This window comes from Camellia sinensis, chromosome 7, assembly GCF_055761805.1.
Source record: "Camellia sinensis isolate YWXY chromosome 7, ASM5576180v1, whole genome shotgun sequence".
In the NCBI taxonomy this organism is placed as follows: Eukaryota; Viridiplantae; Streptophyta; class Magnoliopsida; order Ericales; family Theaceae; genus Camellia; species Camellia sinensis.
In genome coordinates, this window is record NC_138967.1 from 70,506,341 (window position 1) to 70,528,925 (window position 22,585).

The 22,585-nt window shown below is 36.9% G+C and overlaps 3 protein-coding genes across 17 annotated transcripts in view; all 3 read right to left on the minus strand.

The window, feature by feature from the left end:
• The window catches only part of LOC114301175 (5'-3' exonuclease family protein), a 92,416-nt gene extending 84,456 nt beyond the window's left edge, over positions 1 to 7,960 (minus strand). For 14 of the 15 annotated variants that reach the window (XR_014335474.1, XR_014335473.1, XR_014335472.1 and 11 more), the window contains exons 1-3: positions 7,638 to 7,960; positions 7,237 to 7,487; positions 6,735 to 6,963 (exon numbers count right to left, since the gene is read on the minus strand). Coding sequence is in view for 12 of the 15 variants with exons in the window: in XM_082878182.1 (XP_082734308.1) it covers positions 6,735 to 6,963; positions 7,237 to 7,458 (451 nt within the window). In the remaining 3 variants the exon portion in view is untranslated. The remainder of the gene's footprint in view (positions 1 to 6,734; positions 6,964 to 7,236; positions 7,488 to 7,637) is intronic. The other variant, XM_082878183.1, reaches the window with a different exon arrangement.
• A 2,487-nt stretch (positions 7,961 to 10,447) lies between these two features.
• LOC145795880 (pleiotropic drug resistance protein 2-like) lies at positions 10,448 to 15,337 on the minus strand. Its single transcript, XM_082880807.1, has 9 exons — positions 15,311 to 15,337; positions 14,834 to 14,917; positions 14,604 to 14,737; positions 13,975 to 14,146; positions 13,611 to 13,865; positions 12,547 to 12,583; positions 11,900 to 11,958; positions 11,645 to 11,752; positions 10,448 to 10,507 (listed from the first exon to the last, which is right to left on the minus strand). Exons 1-9 carry the CDS (start codon positions 15,335 to 15,337, stop codon positions 10,448 to 10,450), a joined length of 936 nt encoding a protein of 311 aa, XP_082736933.1.
• Positions 14,948 to 20,269, minus strand: LOC145794684 (uncharacterized). Its single transcript, XM_082877074.1, has 9 exons — positions 20,108 to 20,269; positions 19,207 to 19,245; positions 17,689 to 17,838; positions 17,530 to 17,607; positions 17,349 to 17,434; positions 17,145 to 17,193; positions 16,437 to 16,502; positions 15,975 to 16,160; positions 14,948 to 15,418 (listed from the first exon to the last, which is right to left on the minus strand). The coding sequence occupies exons 3-7, from the start codon at positions 17,782 to 17,784 to the stop codon at positions 16,476 to 16,478; spliced, it is 336 nt and encodes a 111-aa protein (XP_082733200.1). The 5' UTR covers positions 17,785 to 17,838; positions 19,207 to 19,245; positions 20,108 to 20,269; the 3' UTR covers positions 14,948 to 15,418; positions 15,975 to 16,160; positions 16,437 to 16,475.
• Positions 20,270 to 22,585: the final 2,316 nt, after the last annotated feature.

Consider the following 22,585-nt stretch of genomic DNA (forward strand, 5'->3'; position numbering starts at 1 on the left):
CCCTACCCGACCCAAACATATCCTTAATTCTAACTAATGACAACCCCATGACCTGCAATAGTTGCAAAAAATGAGGAATCTCACTCTCCTCAATTGGGCAAGTTGCATACTTGCTCAACTCGTTCAACCATCTTTCTGTTTCATCCTTCTCTCCACTAAAACCCTGATCCCCCTTGTCAAAATGATTTCTGGAAATCCTACACTGATTATCGTTCACCTGACCTTGAGATATAGTTGCACATAAGGACTCAGACACTAAGGTAGATTGCATCACCGTGGCCCTCGGGATATCAACTGTAACCCCTTGTACAACAGTGTCAACTAAAGAAACATCATGAACAGGGCAGAAAGAATTGGACTGAAGAGGCAAAGACCACCCATCCCGAACCCCATCCCCAGAAGAGGAAAAATCTGGAATAGCATGTAATCCCTCTTGGAAAGGTGAAACTTGTAAACCTTGGGTATCAGAAGAACTGACCTGATTCAAAGCTTCAGGAGCCTTACCGAAATCCTCATCCAAAGTGGTACAGTCTACATTAAAGAATCGGTTGAGATCCCAGTCACTATCTACTTGCTCACCCTCACTAATTTCCCCTTCAGACTTCGATTCCGAGCTTGCAGATGATCCATAATCCTCCAAATTTTGCAATACCTCGTGTATCTCAAAATGACCCTCATCCACCTCATTAATCTGCTTTTCCGAGCTCCTTATCACCTCCATCAATTCCTGAATTCCAGTCTCTGTCCTCCCATTGAGTCCCTGTAAATCCCCCACTGATCTATCGACAACATCTGCCAGCCCAAAATGGATCTCCTCTGTGCTCATATCTCTGCGAATGGGTGACAAGATTTGTATAGCATGATCGACTTGATCTGAGCCTTCGCATGGTATAACTTTACTGGCCTCCTTCATCGCAGAGCTACGTCGAAGACCCTCTTCTTCATCCAACCCTATAACCCGGTTGAAACCCGACCCCGAAACCTCAATCGGGTTGGCAAAAGAGACCTTAGGGCCTTTAAAAACACTTGGGCTCCTTTCAAGAGGCAGCCCAGATGTTGAAATTTCAAAATTAATTGGGCCCTTCTCCTTATGAGTATGGCAAGCATATGGAACTGAAAGCTGTGGCCCATCAGCGTAGCTATTATCTGATACTAACACTTCGTGGGTTGAGCCCACTTCATTACCAGGCCCATTAAAATTGAAGACAGGCCTATTCACATTATTCTTCCCAAGTCGACTTCCCCGATCGACCTTTTCAATTCCTCCATTATCTTCACCCTCCTCGAGCGTGTCACCCAACTGCCTTCTCATCTTCTTCGTGCCACGTGTCGAGCTTGTCCCCTGAGGCTCCTCGTCTTCCCCTTCTCCGGCTCTGGGTTCACCTGAAAAACTCCATTGCCGATGTACCTCCATTCTTCCGACGGGCTTTGACAGAGCCTTCAAACGCACAACCACCGAGATCCCATCGAACTGAACATGGAGTTTTGCAGGTAAAAACCCATTTCCATACCCTCTAACCTTCAATCAAGCCTCGAAGAGATTTCTAAAATTCATGGTTCTGCGATCTACCTCAATCAGCCCACCACATTTTGACCCAATCCACTCAAAAACTCTGTCCTTCCAGAAATTAAAAGGCAGATCACAGACAGATATCCAACCTCCATTTGAAGCGATGACAGCATCCTTACTGAATACCTCCTCCGACCACCTATCCACTCTCACAGCAATACTTTTATGAAAAAAGCACACTCCTTGTTCACCATAGTAATCAGCTTCCTCAGAACTCTTTGCAAAAAATAAAGCCTTATTTAATTGAAAAGGTCTCAAAACAATTGAGGTTTTAAACGATCGATTTAATTCCTTTTCAATCTAAGCCCAGTCATCGAAGAAGTCAGTTCTGGTACAGACCACCACCTTGCGCATCTCCAAACAGAAATCATTGCCATCCGAAACATTTGATCGAGACTTAAGCACATCAGCGTATGAGGCTACTCTGTTTGCCCCTGTTGTTTGGAGAGTAAACCTATTTCCTTCTGAATTTCCCCTACGGCTTTTGAATACAAATTGATCATTTATATTATGGCCCCTTTTATCTGTAGACCTTACATTCCTTTCAACATCCGAAACCCTGATACCTCCATGGATGATTCGTTCCAGCATCTTGGCCATTGCCTGCCATCCCTGACCATCAACCCCTGCTGGAATGATGATGTTGTTGCGTTTCACCCCAGCCTCCTATTTTGACATCTCAACAAAGATAACTCCCTTGTTACTAAATTTCTGAACCCAAAAAACTGCTGAACTACTTGTGTATTTGGAGAAGAAAGGTCGGTCATAATGCTGGCTCCATACCTGTCGCAAGGCTTTAATGGCCCAAGAAACACCCCCCAGATCTATCTTCAAATTGTAACTTCAAAATCGATTCCGCTCAATGCTCTCCACTAAGCCTCCTCTGGATTCAGAATCCACCTGAATGGTGATAAGCTTCTGTTCGATTCACAGCTCAGAAGCTCCCCCGACAAAAACACTCAACCTCACTCTCTCACTCATATTTTCCCAATCACACACACACCCCACTGAGTCTATTCTGTATAATAAAAAATTAAAAAAAAATCAAATGTATCCCCATGCTGGGTCGAAGATGCTTCCAAGCATGTCCAAAGAGCAAGAGTGAGATCCCTATGGTGATTCTCCATGCACCCTTTTTGGGTTAGCTCCAAATAGAAAAGAGTGTGAGCAAATAACTATCCAACCAATCTCCTTTCCACTCACCCACAGGTTAATACGCACAAACACTTCTAAGAAGGTGACGTGTCCTTGTCGGACACCAACACTCTTTGTACACTCTTAAGACACGCGTCTGACACTCTTCAAAGCATGTCCTATTTTTTAAATTTTTTTCAAGACTCGGACACTCTTTGGACACTTGGAGGATACACGTGTCTATTACTTAAACACACATATCTATCGATTAAACACATGTGAAACTAATTATAAGTTTGAACAAAATAACTTAAAACACAATAATAAAACAAAAACCATATAAATATATAGAAATTAGTGTCATATTACATTTTTTATTATCTTTGAACGATATATTCATATATATAAATATATAAAATTATATATTTCATGTATCGTGTCTTGCATTTTTTGAAAATTAGCGTGTTGGCGTATCCGTGTCGTATCCATGTCATGTCACATGTCCATGTCCATGCTTCTTCGGCCACAGGAATTGAGATGGGAACAAGGTCTGAATCCTTGCACAAGGCCATTGGAATAATGTGGCTTGGAGGCTAGAAACAAGGATTGTCAATATCACTTGGCTCACATAGCCCCACCTTGACCAACCTTAGAGAGAGAGGCACAAACATAGCCTTTATGTGATTCTCAAAGATCATATCATGCGTACCTCTTTGGCACTATGATGTGAACCCCAATGGTTAAACATACCTACCACTACACACACCCCATGATATGGCTCCCAAAATTTGACTTCGAGCCATAGTGACTAGTCCATACATTCGAATTGTCGAATCAAAGAGGTTACACTAGTTGTCTCCATTGAGCTAGCTCCCATGGTTCGAGTCATTCAATTCTCTTATAAAAGGGGATATCTCCATGCATGAACAACAAGCCTTTAATTGAACCCTCTTCGGCAAGGTCAAAAGTATCCCCATTGCAACTCTCCCTACTAGGGTTTCCTTGGCTCTCTCCTCCGCCTCTGGTGGTCTCTTGCCAACCATGTGCTGACCATCTTTGCAAATCACTTAACTTCAACCACACCAAACACCATCTCTCCATTTCATCCACGATGTCCATATCTAGAAACCTAAAAAATTCATGTGATTTAATCTGGTTTACAACCAAAGTTTTAAAAGGCTTTGCCTCAAGGCTTTGATTTTTAGGCTTTACTCCCCAAAGAATTGCGCACACAGTCTTGAGACATGTGCCTTGGGTGCATCTTATACACTTTTTACGCATAAGCATGTGAGGAGTAAGCATCTACAGGGTTTACCTTAGGCTCTTGTTAAGCTTAGTCTAGTACCTCATTTTGCAACTATATTCTATAGGAAAAATTAAGTAAATGACCAATCAAGAAAAAAACACAAAGTTAATGCTTAGTGAGAAGCTCAATCACTAAAGCTAAAAATACTTATTTCACTTCAATAAATCAAAACTTCCTTCTCCACACTAAAAAAAAGTAATTACACCTTTATTTTTAATTTTGATGTATTTATTTATTGTTTTAAGATATTTAAATTATTTACTAAATATAAAAATTTGAAATTTGAAATTCTTAAGCCTCAATGCCTTAAGGCTTATGCCTCGCCTCATGATGAGGGGTTAAACGTCTTATGTAACACATTTGCCTTTAAAAACATTGGTTACAACTATTGCTCTACATTACCACTACACTACATTATCGTCTAAGAAGCACAGACACGGATACGAAATGGACAAACGACAAGACAATTTTCAAAAACTACAAGATACAACACGTGAGAGATATGTACGAAATATATAATTTTATATATTTATTATACATCATATATATGAATATATCATTTAAAGATTTAAAAAAAACGTAATATAACACGCATTTCTGTAAATTTACATTGTTTTTCTTTTATTATTGTATCCTAAGTTATTTTGTTAAAACTTATCATTAATTTCATGTGTCGAATCGATGGACATGTGTCCTTCAAGTATTCAAAGAATGTCAAGGTCAAAAAAAAATAGGACAAATTTTGACGAGTGTCGGTGTCCAACAAGGACACGACATGAAAGTGTCCATGCTTCTTAGGTTATCATTAAAACTTGTTGTACTTGTTAATATGTTTGCTCCTACAGCTGCTACTAGTCACATTATCATATTTCTTAGTTGTTTACACTTTATTATCATATGCCATAGAACCTGCCCTTCACTAGCTTGCATCTTTTTGCATGAGCAGTTGATGGTCCAGAACTCAGTCAGACAAAAATTCAAATGACCCAACCGATTGTGTACACAAAGTATGTAAGTGAAGCAACAAAGAAACAATATGAATAAAAATGAAGATTAAGAGAGTATTTTAGTATCTAGGGAAACAAGGCAGAGGTCGAAGAAATGATTTATTGCGAGGACAATGGGTTAACATTAATTACAACCAACCAAATTACTTGTGGTTTAATTTTGAAAAGAAATTGAATATTCCTTCTTCAGATTCCATAGTAATCCTCTGATATTAGTTTCTTTATAATATCTTCTGTACATACATTCTTATAGAATCATCCAAATAGTAATATTTAGTTTCTTTATAAGCTAAACAGCATCCAAGAACATTTGATCCTAACTTGATATGTAAAAGTTTGGAGAGAAATCCTTCTTCCTGAAGTAGCTTCCATGCACACCCTACGACTAAAATTCATTATGCACAGTTATTTATACAGCATTATTTGTGATATTATTATGCACTGTCAAACTAGGATGCAACAACACTACCATCTAAATAGCATAACCATAACTCAACATTTCAAAATAAAACTAATAAACATATGTATATCAAAGGACAAAGTGAAGCATCCCAACATGTAGAGCAAACACAACAAAAGTAGTTGAAAGTGAAGTGATCGGTCATGGACCTTTGGGATGATGGTGGGCAATTCAATGGCTGGGAGTCCTCCAAAGTAAGGAAGAGAGAACCAAGTAAGCCGTAAAGGGAGAGAGTGTGGCAATGGAAGAGAACCTTGCCACCAAAGTGATAGAAAAAGATGAAAACAGTTGTGTTGTTTATGTCCATGGATATCCCTTATATAAGGTCCAAGACCAATGGAGCCCAACCCACCTATGAACAATTGAACTCCTCTAGGTCCAACAGAGGGATATATCAGGCCTATCTCTGTCTCCCATGATTCAAACCTCAGAGGTCGTATCATAGGAGTTGCAAAGTTAGGTATGATGCATCATAGGGTGTATAATAGCATGATGTAGCTGGTAGGTATCGTACCTCTTCCGAGGTGTCAGGTGTTGGGTGAAGGTCCCTCTCTCTAAGATGAAATCAAAAAGGGGTTGCTACCTAGGGAAAGCAAGCCAAGAAACGTTAACGAGCCATTGGTCCTAGCCTCCCAAAATCCTACAATGATTCCGAGTAGTAGTTGCTGCCAACTTTAGATGCCACGATGGTGACAATGATGGTAGTTATAAGTAAAATTCCTAGCTAGTGGGTAAGGACATAAGGGAGGCATCACCAAGTTGAAAGCCAGGCTATGCTGCTATCAAGTGCCAAACAGAGGTACATTAGTTTGATCGAGAAGAACTCCTGGCCACTTCTCGTCATACCCTATGGGAATGAGGTATAAGGAGCCGTGGTTTGGCAAGAGCTCGTCCAACAAAACCATGACACTACCAAGCAACGCTTGGCTGAGTGGCGTTATGGACCATGCCTTGAGACTCCTACTTTGACTCATTCAGTAGGTGTTTAGGCCTGCGACTGAGGTGTCAATCACATTAGTGGGCTAAGCTACCATACTTGGTGATTGTTGTACCTCCACTTAGCTAAGCACATAACCACAACAAATCTCATAGATGTCATCACACCCTTGAAGGCTTGCCACATGAAGGGTGAAGACCATGACATAGGAGATGATGCGGTGCTCATGGGTTCCACCACAAGGCAAGGGTAATCCATATACCCCAAAAACCAACTAAAATAAAATACAACACATTTAAAAGATGGGATACATGACATACCAAGAAGCTTGTAGTAAGCTCTGTAAATAATTGATGTGCCATCAATGAGCATTACTCTACCATTTGAAGAATCAAGATTGGCTGATTTCTCTACACCCTTGAAAGAATCAGAAACTTCATTTTGGCATAGTGGTTCTTCATAGGTAGATATTCCCATATTTCCAGAAGAAGTTGCAGAAGGAACTCCAGATAAATCTGAATCCAAACAACTGGAGAGCTTACAGTAATCCTGTTAGACAAGCACCACATTCAATGAATAGTAAGATGAAACAACCCTGACTCCGATGTGGTTGCCGAAACACAATTGATATTTGATGATGTAGCAATCACACAAAAAGGTTCTATATTTTAGTAAAGCAAAAACATCTCGCAACACCAGGTTTAGTAAACCTAAAATGAAGTCAAACAATTTTACTAGCCTAATGGCTTCATTTCACATTTCCTATTTCCCATAATGCCACTAATAAAGCAATTGTGCACGCGATTGATTATTGAGCATTACCTTCTTAAAAAGAACGGACGAAGGACGAGTTCCATATGGTTGTTTCTTAAGACTGCAAAAGTTTCGAGCCCGCTGAATCATTAACAAGTTCCTTTTATGGCAACGTAGAGTCCTTGAAAAGGAGTGAATGAGATAATGTGAAATTTGATAGCATGCCATCAATTCATGCCAGCTTGTCTGGAGAATATGTTTCTGAAATTGATATATATATATATATAGCATAAGAAATGAGTTTCTATTGCACCAATGGCCTGAAATAATGAAATCCCACAAATGAAACCATTGTCAATATAAATTTAAGAGAAAATTACAAAATAAATACTAGGGTTTGAGTGTGGGAACAAATTAAAACCCTAGTATTTCAATTTAAAAACAATATTTCAACCATTCTTTTTTGATACCTCCACTTGAGTCCCTTTATTGATGGAGGAGGCGGTGGTTGTGCGGAGGAGCAGTGGCGGTGGGGATGGGAGCAACGACGGTGCTCTGTGCGTGAGGACGGTGGTGATGGGCGGTGACGATCGGTGGTGGAAGGCCTAACTGCAATGGAAGGGTGGTGACTGTGTTGTCTTGTCAGGGTTTATCCGGTTTGGACGGGGTGATTTGGGGGGAAATTATAAAATATCTTTTGGAAAAATTACAGACAAAACAACACAGGGTTTAAGCACGAATTTTGTGGTGAGTTATCACTCTGAATGGGAGTTTTTTTTTATAAGGAAAAATTAGACTGACAGTTGAGATTTTTTGTTTAATACCGGAGTTTTTTCCAAACTAAGTCTCTTTTGTTTCTTATTTCTCAAATTAAACCTAGTTTTGACAGAATTTTCAAACTAAGTTAAAGCGCTATTACAAATCGCGCTTTAACTGTTTGGAGGCCAAAATTTGATGAATAGTTAAGGTGCTATTGTGAATCGCAATTTTAATTAAGAAAACGCTGTTCTGAATAGCGATGTTAACCTCAATTATAAAACGCTATTCTGAATAGCGCTTCATTTGCTGATTTTTGCGGATTGGTTTTATAAAGAAAACGCTATTACAAATAACGATTTCACTTCTGAATAAAACGTTATTGGAAATAGCGATTTTAATTATGAATAAAACGCTATTTAGAATAACGTTTAAACTGTTTCAGTGCCAATTCCTTTGCTGGTGTCATTGTTTTGGTGATAATGTGATTCATAAAATTTTATTGGCTTTAAAGCCATTGTCATGTTAAAATTTATTTTTTTTTCTTTTGTTTTTGTTTTTGTTTTGGTTTAGAATGTGTAATTCATAAATTTTACATAATATGAGAAAAACCTCTTTTCATATATTTATTTTACATAATATTTTTCATATATATAATTTTAAAATCATATTCATTTAGATATTATTAAGCCAATCAAGTTCATTTACAAAAGTCATGGTTTCACTGTTCACTATTGTAAGCATGGATTGAAACCACACTTTCACTGTTCATTTAAATTATATTTAATTTTTTTTTGTAAATATTTTTTTTCTGTTGTCATTGTTTCGGTGATAATGTAATTTATAAATTTTGTTTGGCTGTACTGAAGCCATTCTCATGTTAAATTTTTTATTTTTTCTTTTGTCTTTGTTTTGGTTTAGAAAATGTAATTCAAAATTTTTTTTGGTCTTTACTAAAGCCGTTTTCTTGTAAATTTTTTTTGTTTATTGTTTTGTGTTTGTTTTGAATTAGAAGGTGATAATGTAATTAATATTTTTTTTTTTTTTTTGCTTTACTAAAGTCGTTTTTCATGTAAATTTTTTTTTTTTCTTTTGTCTTTGTTTTGAGTTAGAAGGTGTTATTCAGAAAATTATTTTGGCTTTACGAAAGCTGTTTTCATTTAAATATACATATATATTAATCATTTTGTCTTTGTTTTGGGTTAGAAGGTGGGAATGTAATTCAGAAAACCAGTTTAGTAAAACCGTTTTGTACCCGTTTTCATTAAAAAAATTATTTTTTTGTTTCGTCTTTGTTATGGGTTAGAAGGTGATATGCATGCTCTACAGTCCGAAGCACACCCACACACTGTGCAGCTCGACGAGCAACGACAAAGGGTGAGACGCGAAGACCACCGCGGAGTAGGCCAAGAAGACGAAGGCCACAGCGAGAGCTCCTAAATAAATTTTGTCAACATTTTTGTAATAAATCTTAATACATAATATACGAAGTCACTAATTTACTAAATACTCATACAAGCATGAAAACAACATAACTGAAGTTGCAAATGTAATAGTTTTCAGTTACATAGGTAGTACAGACATAATTCTCCCACAAAAATACATTCTGGACACCATGAACTGAACACACATTACATACATCCTGGACATCCTGAACTGAACACACAATACATAAACATAACAGTTAGACAGGCAAACACCTAATTCATGACCTATTATTGCATATTAATAGCCGCAACATTTGACAGACACAATACATAAACATAAACATAAACATAACATAACAGTTATACTTACTCTAACACAAACATTACATATTAATGCATGACCTAATATTGCTGAAGTGTAGACATTAACACCTAATTCGCGCTTAAATCGGCAGGTGGCTCAGAGTCTGAATAATCCGAAAGCTCAGCATCAGAGACAAGCTTAGGATCCTTCATAATACCGTTGATAGCCGCAACATTTGGTTCTGTTCTGTTCTTCTGGGCATCCTTCTTAACTATGTATAGCTGCATATCGCGGGCTAACTTGCGGCGCATTTGAGAAATCTCACGTTGTAGTCTTTCACATAGTCGATCAACATTATCAGGATCTTCCTTTTGGATCTCAACAGAACGTGCTTTTGGCACCTTCAGTCGATTTTCCCGACATAATCTTTCCATTTGCACTCGCTCTATAAATAGTGCAGGCCACTTCAGAAGTCTAGCGTTTGCTAAACCATATCCTGTTTGATTATCTGATGGATCCTCCACCAAACCACATGGATCTCGATAGTATTTGGGCATGACAAAATGTCGCTTCCCAAACCTATCATGATAAGCACAAAAGGCATCTAACAAAGGAAATAGTGTTTCATCTTCAGCATTGCCACTTCCCCTTCCCCCTCCTCGTCGTGAATTGTCACCCCTTTGCAAGTTCCTACCACCTCTGCGATTCCCACTCCCTCCCATGAACCATGTAGCCATGCTAATTTTTTAAAACAAGTAAATGACAATTTCGTAGAGCGAAATGAGTTGTAAAGTTATGTCTTCACCTTTAGCCGTTTATATAGTTGCTTATGAACGGCTTTAGAAAGATGTCTCTGCATCACAATCCCACATATATGAACAAGGTATGAGTGTCACTAGACTGAAAAAACAGAGAAAAGCAAATACTGTGTACGAAGTCACGTGACTTGACAATCCATCTACATATACGAACAAAATAAAGTCATGCTGACTGTAAGGTAAATCAATGAATTAACTGTTGCCATGTGACATTCTGAATTGAGAATCCCATATATATCAGTAAGAGATGAGTTGTCACTGTAATTAAAAAATCGAGCAAAACATCAACTTGACCAAAGCCTGTGCACCAAGTCACATGACTTGGCAATCCATCTGCATATACAGACAAAATAAGGGCATGCTCACTGTAAGGTAAATCAGTGAATTCACTGTTGCCATGTGACTTTCTGAATTGAGAATCCCACATATATCAATAAGAGATGAGTTGTCACTGTGTATCAAATAATCGAGCAAAATATCGAGAAATCCAAAGCCTATGCACAAGGTCACATGACTTCGCAATGACAAGTCTCTCCACGATTTGACTACTCAATGTTTTAAAAAATGAAGCTTATGTAGGCAATGTTGTGTTTCACTTACACTGCTGGAAATTAAGCTTTTAGTGGCGTTTAAAAAACGCCGCTATAGCTATCAAAAACGCCGCTAATTGTTTTTGTGACGTTTAGTACCAAACGCCGAAGATGCGGCCGTCGCTGTAACTTTATGACGCTTTAAAAGCGTCGCTATATCAGTATAGGCGGCGTTTTAAAAAACGCCGCTAAATGTGCTTCAGAATGATGCAATGACGTCACTCCACATTTAGCGACGTTTTAAAAACGCCGTGATAGATCATTTTTATTTTAAAATATAACCGTTAGTATTCTACAGTGGCGTTTAAAAACGCCGTTATAACTTCATTTTTTTAAAAAAAATTAATAATAAATTGTGCTAATTCTGTGAGATTTAACCCAAAAAAAATCCCTTTTATAAAGATGAAAAATATACAATATATTGACTAAATTTAGGCAAACATAATACTAGATCAATTCATGCTTCTCAATACGCAAAAATATTTCAATTCCAAGATGAAATAAAGTTAACCAAGTGGTAAGTTGAAAGTTATTACAAAACAAATCGGCACAAAAGATGCAATTCAAACTAATTATACATACAAGTACTATGAAAGCATCTACTAAGAAACAAAAATTCCCGGGTTCTATAAGGAAGATGATGGTCCTTTGTTCACATCTCAGCATGGTTGACACATCTTGTGCTGTCACCTACCAAGCATTCACCAAAATAGGTGTTAACAAGGACAAATTTACCACACAACCAGTAAGTACAGAGAATACAAATGTAGTTGCCTAAACAATCACAGTAGTTATCAACAAGAAGTTAATAATCTAAAATGAGATCAAGACACTAACCTTAACAAGAAGGCTGCGGAACCGTGACTTAACCCAACCCACCATGTGGTCTCTTTTACCTATGAAATACACATAAAAGAATTAGCCTTATTAAGTCTCTGTTACCTATGAAATACATAAACACACACACACACACACACATGTATATGTAAAATTTAAAGTGCCCCTATCTAGCTATGATACAGGTTTCGGCATCAATTGAAACATGTCCAATAGCAGTCTAACAAAATCATGTAGCCATCTAAAAGCACTAAAATAAATCTGAAACTCTAAATGTTCAATTTTTCTTTGTTTTCTCCAAATTCTACTTCCCTTTTGTGAGGAGGTGGGTTCCTTTTGTTTTTGACTCCATTTTTATAGGGAAAAAAAAAAAGAGGAATCAACACTGAGATGATAAAATTACAAGCATTAAACACACCAATATCACTTCAACCACAAGTACAGGCAGATGGTTTGGACCAACAAAACAAGGAATATACTTGAGAAAATCTTAATGTAAATCCACATAACCCTTCCACTTTCCCAACTAATTTTTCCTTCTTTTTTTCTTCCAAGAGATGCTTGAACATGTAGAATTTTATGAGACATTAAAATTTGGTTGGAGAATGGTTTACAAGGTTTCAAATGCCTCTATAGATTAAAATCACCCAACAATAGTTTCTGAGCAAATAAAGCCTTATGCCTCTGCATGAATAAACATTGGGTACAAATGGAAAATCTACAGCATTGGTATAGAAGAGTAAGCATGCCCATCACTCGTTGTACATAAATAAATGTCTCAAAAACTTGAATGCCACTAGCAATTCATGAAGAAAAAAAATATGGAAGAATACTGTAGTAGGATGTGCAACAAGATTCAATGCTTACCCAATTTTCAGTATAAGGACAGGACAAGCAAGTGCAAGTTTTGTAATTAAAGCATTTTGTACAGTCACAATAGAAAATAAATACTAAAGAATAATCAAACAATTTGAATCATGGCCGACTCTACCAAGCAACTGATGGGGAGCCATCTCCCCATCAGCTTGCCAAAAGCTTTTGATTTTTTTTTTTTTAATGGTAAATGTTTTACTTAATAATCAATTGACCCCAACAAATCAATGGTTGAATGATTGCTTGATAATATATATAGAAAATGATGTGTTTGACACTATTGACAATGAATTTATCATGCAAAAATTTCAAAAAATGGCACCTCATTGAATGTAATTGTAGAAGCTTACATATTTTTTTTGATTTGTTAAGACACTAGTATTTTATTAAAAGTTTATTTTACTTGAAGTTGAAGAAGTTTAAATTTTAATTAGTTTAATTTTTTTTTCTCATAAAAATTGGGGAACTTAAGTTTTTGGAGTGAACCCCATCCTTATAAAAACCTGGAGTCGCCACTGATTTGAATCCAATAAGATTTTAAAGTAAATTGATGCTTAGATTACATACCCAGATTTTTCTAAATTATTAGTGTGTTTTTGTTAAACTTTAAGAGAGGCTAATATAATTTATTATAAAATTAAAGAATATATATATATATATATATATATGAAAAAAGACAACGTTTATGTGTCTAGAGAGCACAAGTGTCATAATTATGATAATAATGGCATGATTTCAAGTAAAAAGATATATGTGGTATGACAAAAACAATAACAAAAATCCTCATACAGGTATATATGTGACGCTGAAAGTAGTATTTCACGTTATAGATACATACCGGCCTGGGGATGAGGAAACCAGAGAACAAGTTCCAAAAACTGAAGAAGAAGGACATGACAATAGCCGCAATTTGATGGTTAGGAGTCAAAGCCACAACCATCATTCCATACATGGAGAAGTAGGTAAAGCACATGAATATGAAGTAGTAGAAATAGAAGAACTTGACTGCTGTCCATTCAAAGCCAATCATCGAGTAAAGGAGAAAAGCATAGATAAAGGTCTGAATTACAACATAAATTGTTTCTATGGCCACCTGTAATAGAAAAAGTACCGTGTAAATATTGGATGTGGGAGACCATATATACACATTCTTCTTAGCGAAAAGAAGAGAGAGATGTGATGTAATGTCTTTTATCCTTTACATGAGCAAATGCGTAAGGCAACTCTGAATACATCCCAGCTGCCCTTTCACGGTAAAATACTATTCTCTCAACTGCTACAACAATTTGCACCGCATTAGCATTGGAGGCTCCAAGGAAAAGGACAGCAGAATAGGTAGCTCCAAGCAGATTAAGCAAGTCTTGTTGTTGGTGTCTATTGACCAAAAATTATACAATTGATCTTCATGTTAGTATTGACGTCAATTGATAATAATAATAATAATTACCACAAATGTGATAACTAGAGTGTAAATGCCAAAATTATAGACTTGCATTTTGCTTCCTTTGCCCAAGAAGATAACACCAAAAATAATACCGATGACAATTGTCATGAAGAATCTGATAGCATTGTACTGTGAGTTCCTCCAGTATGACCAGTGTTGTTTCCAGAAGCAAGCCAAGCATTGAGTTAGTAAGGATTGCGAGTATTTGGTAGGGAAGTAGAGGTCATTGGTACCTGGTGCTGGAGTGCTTAGTTCCTTGATAAGTTCTTGATTTCTCTTGGAAAAGAAAATCATGAGAAATATCAGCACGCACTCGGACAATGAGAGAGAGAGAGAGAGAGAGACAGTGATAAAGTGTAAAGGACTTAGTACTGTCTATAAACATACTGGTAGAGGCCAGAATTGGCATAAATTTCTGCAAAGTCAACATCAAGTTGTGCCTCAACTGAAGTAGAGCTGACGTCCAACATCCAAGTAGCTGGATTGTAACCCTCAGTAATCTTAGGAACCCCTGGAACAGCCTTCAGGAGAAGGTATTGATTCATCATATTTTGAACTTTCAAATTGATAATAGATGACTCTTTAGAAACTAGCTATGGAGGAAAATGAAAACTGACCTCAAAATATTCAACAAGCTTGTGAGAATGGCGACTGAGAGGTCCAGCATATATCACATTCCCTCCTCTCTTCATCAATAGAAGCTGCAAGGAAGAAAAATTCGTACAAATATATGAAGAATGCAAACTCCATATGGAGGCAAACTCTTAACATATTATGGAAAGAAGGACAAACTCTATCAAATTAAGATTGTGGTTACACCGTCTGATATCTGTTAAAGAAGCTAAATGTTAAACTTTGCAAAATGGTTCACAAACGGAGGAACAAAAGAAATTATCACTCCTCCTAGAAGGATTAAAAAAAAAGCTACATTTGCATGCCCTGGAGAAATGTGATACAGACATTGCTCACTATAAGAAACAACTGGACTTGCACATAGTGCTCAGACATTAGCTTATGACAGAACATCTGGAACACCAAATTGCACTGAAGGGTACATAAACAAGAAAAGGCTATAGCGTTAGAGTAGGACAAACCTGAGCAGCCATAACTGGATGAACCATATTTTGAATTTGGCTTAAACATGACTCCAATGTGTTTCGTATTTTTTCACATCTCAACAAAATCTTATACCCTGTGATTGCCTGGAAAAATTAGTTAAACTAACTGTTAGACAAAGAATGATATGATTTACACCTACACTCTCCCAAAAAAAAGAGGATAAAAAGCATGATTACATTGAAGAAGGCAAACAAATAATGTATATAATGGGTTTTTTAGATAATAAATCACTTCACAAAATAAACAAGCTAGAACTACATTACAGAATCCCCAAGCATCTTCAAGTGGATGTAAAGTTTGATTCTCTTCTGGAGACTACTTTACATTGTAGAATCCCCAAGCATCCTCAAGTGGACGTAAAGCTAGAACTGCTTTACATTATGTAAAGTTCGATTCTGCTGTGACCCATTTTGTTTGGCTTTTGGAAGTATTTGAGGTTGAAGATTGAATGAAAATTTTCTTTCAGTTGATGAGGTGGTTAATGGAAACTCAATCCCACACATTAGATTGACAATATATGTATAAGCATGTTCAATCCCACACGATAGATTGACAATATTGGTATAAGCATGTTCAACAAAAATTAAAACAAAAAATCACAACAGTTTAATCAATTATGTAAATAGTAGTGAAAAATACCAAGTAGAGTTTACTAGACTCAGAGCAGTGCAGAATAAGTGAATTGGCTCTCTCCATGGCAAGGTGTAAAGCGCACAGAACCTTCATTCCTGATTGGCATCCTGGTCGAGAAGATTCAATGGACGAAAATATCTGCGAGATTTTGTCGATGCATTTCTTAAGCTCTAGGCACATTAAACGATGCACCTGTGGCCATCAAACATAGTCATAAAAATGTGTTGAAAGCAACAGCAACTTTGGATGAAGTGATTGGGTGCACCCTTAGCAGTTAATAAAGAATCACCAGCATATTAAAGAAATTTGGGAGGATATGCTTAGTTTATTTCATTCATAAATCTTGAAATACTTAATTTGGTGCAACTAAATTGCGTTAAATCTTGTTCTCAACGGACAAAATAATACTAGAGATGCAAAAATGATAATTACATATCCTAAAACTCAAAGACAAAAACTACTATTTACCTTAACGGTACAATATGGAAGTTCCATAAGGTCAGCACCTCATTCACATTTTTTAATATCTGTGGCCTGCACATTGAAAGTGATAATCATAATGTCTTCAATTAGTGTTCCTGAAAGAATAAAGTAATTAATGACTGAGCAATCAAAGTTGATAAAAGTCACATGAACCCAAACAAATAAATAAATAAATCAAATTCAATTTCTAGGTATGACTAGAAAGCTGTATGTGAAATTCAGGAATACATGCTAATTGCAGACATCCAAAAAAGGAGAAAGTCAATTGCTGTTGTGACTCTAAAAGAGTAAGCTATGAAAATATTAAAATAGTTCAAATAATGTGACTTTAAAAGAACATACTTTTCTGAGCCACCAAACATGAACTGAGAAAATAAACTATCAAAACTAGTGTTTCTCATGTAAACGTATAAAAACTGCAAATTGCGAAATTCATCCCGAAACTGAAAGCCATCTAGCAAATAAACACAAAAACATTTATGCACTTGTTTTCAACCTAAAGGGTCCGGAAAATAGTATGAGGTTCGATTATTAGGACCTTCTCAAGTGTCTAGTAAAGAAAATCAACTCAACCAAAAGTCAATCATATCTGGATTCACCTATAACAATAATGCCATGGGCAAGTATATATCCCGTGATAAGTATTATGTCTATGAACACTTTTCTTCCACCAAATCAATCTTCATAACTAACCTCGTATCTATGCCGATGTCGTTCATCCACATACTCTGAATTATGGTACCTAGAAATAAACAGAGAATATAGTATTATGCATGCATGAAGGAAGATGAAAAAATCAAAGAAACTTGATTGGAAAATGTGGACATTCATATCTCGCAGAAAGGGATGTTGGGTTCACTTTTGGAAATTATTAAATGGAGCATTGATATCTCTTACAGTTTTGCAGTGATACAATCAGGAGTCTGAAACGGCGTTTCGCGACACCCCAGTCTCATTGTGCTTCCCATATGTGTTCTTGAACCCTGTATAAAAATAGAAAGATGATGGTTATTAATTTTCTATAACCAATGTTTCTTGCAAAGGAGTAGCTCAAAAAAATGCAATACAATGCAAGCACCTCTGGCATGAAAATTACAACAGGATTGGGTGTCTCGTTGTCAAATTCTGTACTATTTGCCTTTTCCCAACCCAAAACCTAAAACATGTGATGAAAATAAGGTTAGTACATGGTCTGTCATATGAAACATGTCAATCTATTGGAAGGAAAGTCACTTACAGATCTAGCATACTCAATAACAGAAATCTGCATGGTCAAGCAAATCCCAAGATATGGAACTTTATTTTCTCTGGCATACTTTGCAGCTAGCATCATTCCTTTCACACCACGATCTCCAAATCCACCAGGAACTAAGACACATGCTGCATTCTGAAAATGTTTGGGTAACCAAATTTGTATGATTTGGTGAAAATGTTCTAACTAAAAAATTAACGGCAGTCCTACTCAATACTAGCTTAAGAACAATCAAGATGGTCATTGCTTAGGTTTGAACAAATAGTATGCTCAACACTCAACTATCAAAAAGATTAAAAATATAATAAAAATAAAAGGAAGTAAGAAAAACATGCATCTATAGATAAACATGCATCTATAGATAACATGTATCCTGGTATAAAAAATAACATGGCGTGAACGGAAGAAACATGAAACAGTGAAACAATCACAAACCTATTTATACCAAATTCCAAACAAATCAGAAGACTGCTGGGAAAGAGGAAAATCAGAAGATTTGGCCATATAGCCAACAACGAATACAAAGAGGTTAGAAAATTCCCAATAATGTTCTTCTGTAATCATGAAAATAAATAATGTAAATAGAGACAAATTATGTGAGGTGTGTGTATATTCTTTGTTTCTTCTGAAAAGTACTCAACTCAACAAATCAATATCCTAATTATTTGGGGTCAATTATTTCCTCCAATTGATTCTATTTGAAGTTATATCCTCAATTAAATTTAAGTTAATCATGTTATTTCTTATCACCACATCTCAGGTTCTCCTCGGTTTTCCTCTATTTTTTTTTAATCACCCTCCACATGGATCAAATTACTCCTCAATTCACATGTTCAACTTAATAGGAATCGTGCAATCACACAACCATCTTGATACTTTTCCACTTTTTTGTACAACTGGTCACCTCATCCACATAGAACTAGTTTCCTATTTCAAAATCCATTTCTTCTTAATTATTCTATTCTTAAGGAGAGCTAAAATTTCTTGTCTTTAAAAAAAAATGTATTAGAAAAAAAAAATCAATGGGGATGCCACTCATGTAGAAAAAGAAGAAAAAACAAAACAAAACAAAACAAATCAGGAAAAGACACACACGAAAAAATAAAGGCATATATATCACCTCTGATATCAAAAGACTCTACAAAATTCACATATTGAGTAAGGCTCAAGGCAACAATTCCCATGACCCAACTACATGAATGCCACCTGTATATCATGTGCATCTTGAACCATATATGCAACCAGAGTCAACACACAATCAGTCAACAAAAAATTCAACCAATGATCTGGTCTAGAAGGTCTTTAAAAACTTGGTTTTTCATGTTATGTAAACTATGTTTTAAATAATGTGATTCGCAAAACAAGAGAGTTCCCATTTGAATACAAACAAATTATTGAAGATGTGTGACCTATTGGGAAGAAAAATATAAGAACAAAAAGAAGATGCCACACACCAAAAAACTAAGGCAAAAAAGAAGAAGAGAGAGATTCCATAAAACTTACCTTCAATGCCTCTCATGCAGTAGCATGATCTTCTGGTGCCTGCACAAGGAACAATGAAATAACACATTGTCCTCAAAAACATTTGATAGAATATCCAACATACAACTAGTAAAGGCCCAATGCCAATTTTGCAGTTTCATCTCCAAGGTCTGAAGCTGCAATCCAGTCAACTGATGGCTTCAATGAACATGCAATACAAGCATGTAGATAGAGAAAAACGTGGGGTGCCATTAAAATAATTCATAGCCACATCATTACTTGAAAGGGAAAAATCGTAGATATTTGGTATATTTACATAGCAGATAGCTTTGAAAAGAAAGAGCATTCATGGTAAAAACAAACACTCATCATCCTATTGTCCTAACAGTTGATGAAACAGAGCTTCTTATTCCTAGAGAACAAGTTTATCAGAAATTTCTTGCCACAAGCCTAAGATCCTACAATCAATTTTAACAGCTTTTTCCTTGGGCTATATTTCGATCATTGACTTGTGGTGGGAAAAGTCAAGAAGAAACTGAAGTGAAATAAGACTTTTTTTTTTTTTACTTTCCACTTGATAAATCCATGATCTGAACATAACACTAATTTGTGTTGGTGTGATCGTGCAGGTTTGTCACTTCTGAAATCCCAACTAGAGAATAACAGCCATACTGAACAAGCATAAAGGATATCAAAACCATTCAAAAGCAGCATAAAATGAAATATTTTCAAAAACAAAATATGAACCAACAAACAATTAGCACGTTCAGTGAGAAGAAACAACAGGGCATCAACATTCAAATATCAAAACCATTCATAGAATTCACAGGATTGATTTCAATAACCAAATCGACATTGCACCATCAGTTCAGCTTGAGAGAGAGACAGAGACAGAGACAGAGACAGAGACAGTGGAGCTCACCGATCTAAATCGCTGAGATGAACTTCGATTTCGATTTCGAGAGAGAACTTTGAAATGGCTCTGATGAATCACCAATCTGTTTCGTTGAGACCATGCTGAATCTCTGAATCACCGAGCTGAATCCCTGAGATTATTAGGGTTTAGACAGCAGTGAAGCTCACCGATCTGAATCGATTCACTGATCTGAATCTTTGAGATCATTAGGGTTTAGACAGCAGTAGAGCTCACCGATCTGAATCGATTTTGAGAGAGAACTTCGAAATGGCTCTGATGAATCACCGATGTAAGATCTTCGAAATGGCTGTGACTTCGATTTTGAAAGATCTTAGACAGCGCAAAGAGAGAGAGCTCGAGATTTTCATTTTCGCTTATCAGATCAAAATAGCTTATTATATTCAAAATAAAGGTTGAAAAGACGGAGATAAAGAGCGCGTGGGACAACACCATTTGAAGGCGTTCAGAAGCGTCTTCTGTTCATGAAACGGCGCTGTTTTGATTAAACGAAAAGGTGACGTTTACAAAATGTCATTAAATATTTGAAACAGTGACGTTTTCAAAAACGCCATTAAAAAAACGCCTCCAAAACAGATATTTCTTGTAGTGTTAGCTATGCATCATTCGTTGTTACGACCTACTATTTCTATCAACGGGAAAAGTATGACTATTTGAATTTCTGTTGTCATTTGGAATTATTTTAAAATCAACTTTTGAATATTCGATTTGTAATATTTTTGCAAACATTTACAATCTCAACTTTTGAAATCAACTTTAAAAGAATGGTGAATCTTGTGAGTGAAACGTGGGTTACGTAGGAGTACTTGGCCAGCAGTGTTTATGAATATCATGGTGCATTCAAATCTGTCCAGAAAAGTGGTGCATTCAAATTTGTCTAGAAAACTGGTGTTACACAGTAATTTCGGAAGTGTTGTTCTCTTTGGGCATAAATCCGAAAATTAACAAATCAGCGTCATTAGAACTGATAACAATTCTAATTTCTATACTGTCACGACCCAAACCCGGCCCTATGGGTTTAGCACCGTAACCGGCCAGTAATCCGAGATTACCGAAGGCCTGCAGAACAGTAGAACAGTAAAACAGAGTACAGGGCCCGGCGGAAGCCAAAACAGTAAATAAACAATGCCCAATGAGCTGTGACAGTCTGTATGCAAAAAGACTTCTCATACATTTATACATAAACAGTACAGAACAGTATACACACTATTTATAATCATTCAGACTAGGGACTCAGTCCCTGCATGACAGTACAGTAAACATTCGGTCTATACAAAACAGTAAGACAGTACAGAAGGGGGAATTGTAAAACACCCCTAAGCCTTAACACGATAGGCTCGGAACCTCGCAGTGAGGCACATAGGCTGGCTTGACAAAACTGGAGTAACCCTGACGCTTCTAGCCGCGGTCTGGTGCCTGCACACCTACATATATATATGAGCAGTGAGCTAAAGCCCAGTGAATAACATAATGCGTAAAGGGGTTAAGAATGAACGTCCTTACAGTATGAAAACAGTTCATTTAAACAGTATTTCAGTCGTTCAGTCAGTACAGTCATATGTGGTACACTCATTAGCATAACAGTACAGTAAACAGTAGGTCTAAAAAGACCGAGCAGTAATGATGGCCATCAATCAGTAAACAGTAGTGGTTCCAACAAGGGAACCGATAGAGAATTCTGTCACAGCAACAGTAAACAGTAGGTGCTAAGGATGCCACAATACAGTTCAGAATATAGGACATACATTCATTCAGTTAACAGTAAATCAGTTCAGAAGATAATCATTTGTGAACATATCTTTACACAATCGTTACTCACAGAGTTCTGGGCTACAGTATGCTAGAGCGTGTCTCCCCAGTTGCCAACCCTACACAGTTAACAGATTGAACACACTAAGCTACACAACTGGGAAAGAAAATAACTTAATCCCTAAGTTGCCTCGGTGTGTTCTACATCTATATCCTCAACAAGATGTCTTAAACTAGGTCTAAGAATGCCTAGAATGGGATGAGGATGCAAAGATGTATTCAAAAAACAGTTTCAGAAGTTTTAGAAAAACAGAGACCCGCTCGAGCTCAGGTTTCCCCGCTCGAGCAGACATGCAACAAAGGTACACGCTCGAGCGTCAACTCTCCCGTTCGAGCGTACTGTAAAAGTACTGGATGGGTGAAATCTCCGCTCGACGGACGCTCGACGCCCGCTCGATTGTGAGACACGTGCCTCCGCTCGAGCTCCCAATCCTCCGCTCGAGCGGACTGTAAAACAGTGCAGAGAAAAATACTGGATGCTCGGATTCCACGCTCGAGCGCCAATTTACCCACTCGAGCAGAAGTGCAAAATCTGGGAATTCCATATTGCACCTCCAAGCCAAAACCAGGTTCAAAAGCATCAAAACCAATCCTCTTGGGCCCATTTTCTGGAAAACCTTTATAAACACGTAGAATAACATGGTTCAAAGCTCAATT

Coding starts and splice junctions, on each gene's coding strand:
- LOC145795880 (XM_082880807.1), bottom strand. CDS start 15,337: ATGGTTCATCCAGTTATGGCTGCTCAG. Junction 14,918..15,310: donor ATCCAGTTATGGCTGCTCAG/GTTTGTCCTACT, acceptor TCTTCCTTGCAG/CTTCTATTGATGAAGAGAGG. Junction 12,584..13,610: donor GTTTCCTCATCCCCAGGCCG/GTATGTATCTAT, acceptor TTATTCATGCAG/AGGCATAAGGCTTTATTTGC.
- LOC145794684 (XM_082877074.1), bottom strand. CDS start 17,784: ATGATGCTAGCTGCAAAGTATGCCAGAGAAAATAAAGTTCCATATCTT. Junction 17,608..17,688: donor TTATTGAGTATGCTAGATCT/GTAAGTGACTTT, acceptor CACATGTTTTAG/GTTTTGGGTTGGGAAAAGGC. Junction 17,194..17,348: donor GATTGTATCACTGCAAAACT/GTAAGAGATATC, acceptor GTTTATTTCTAG/GTACCATAATTCAGAGTATG.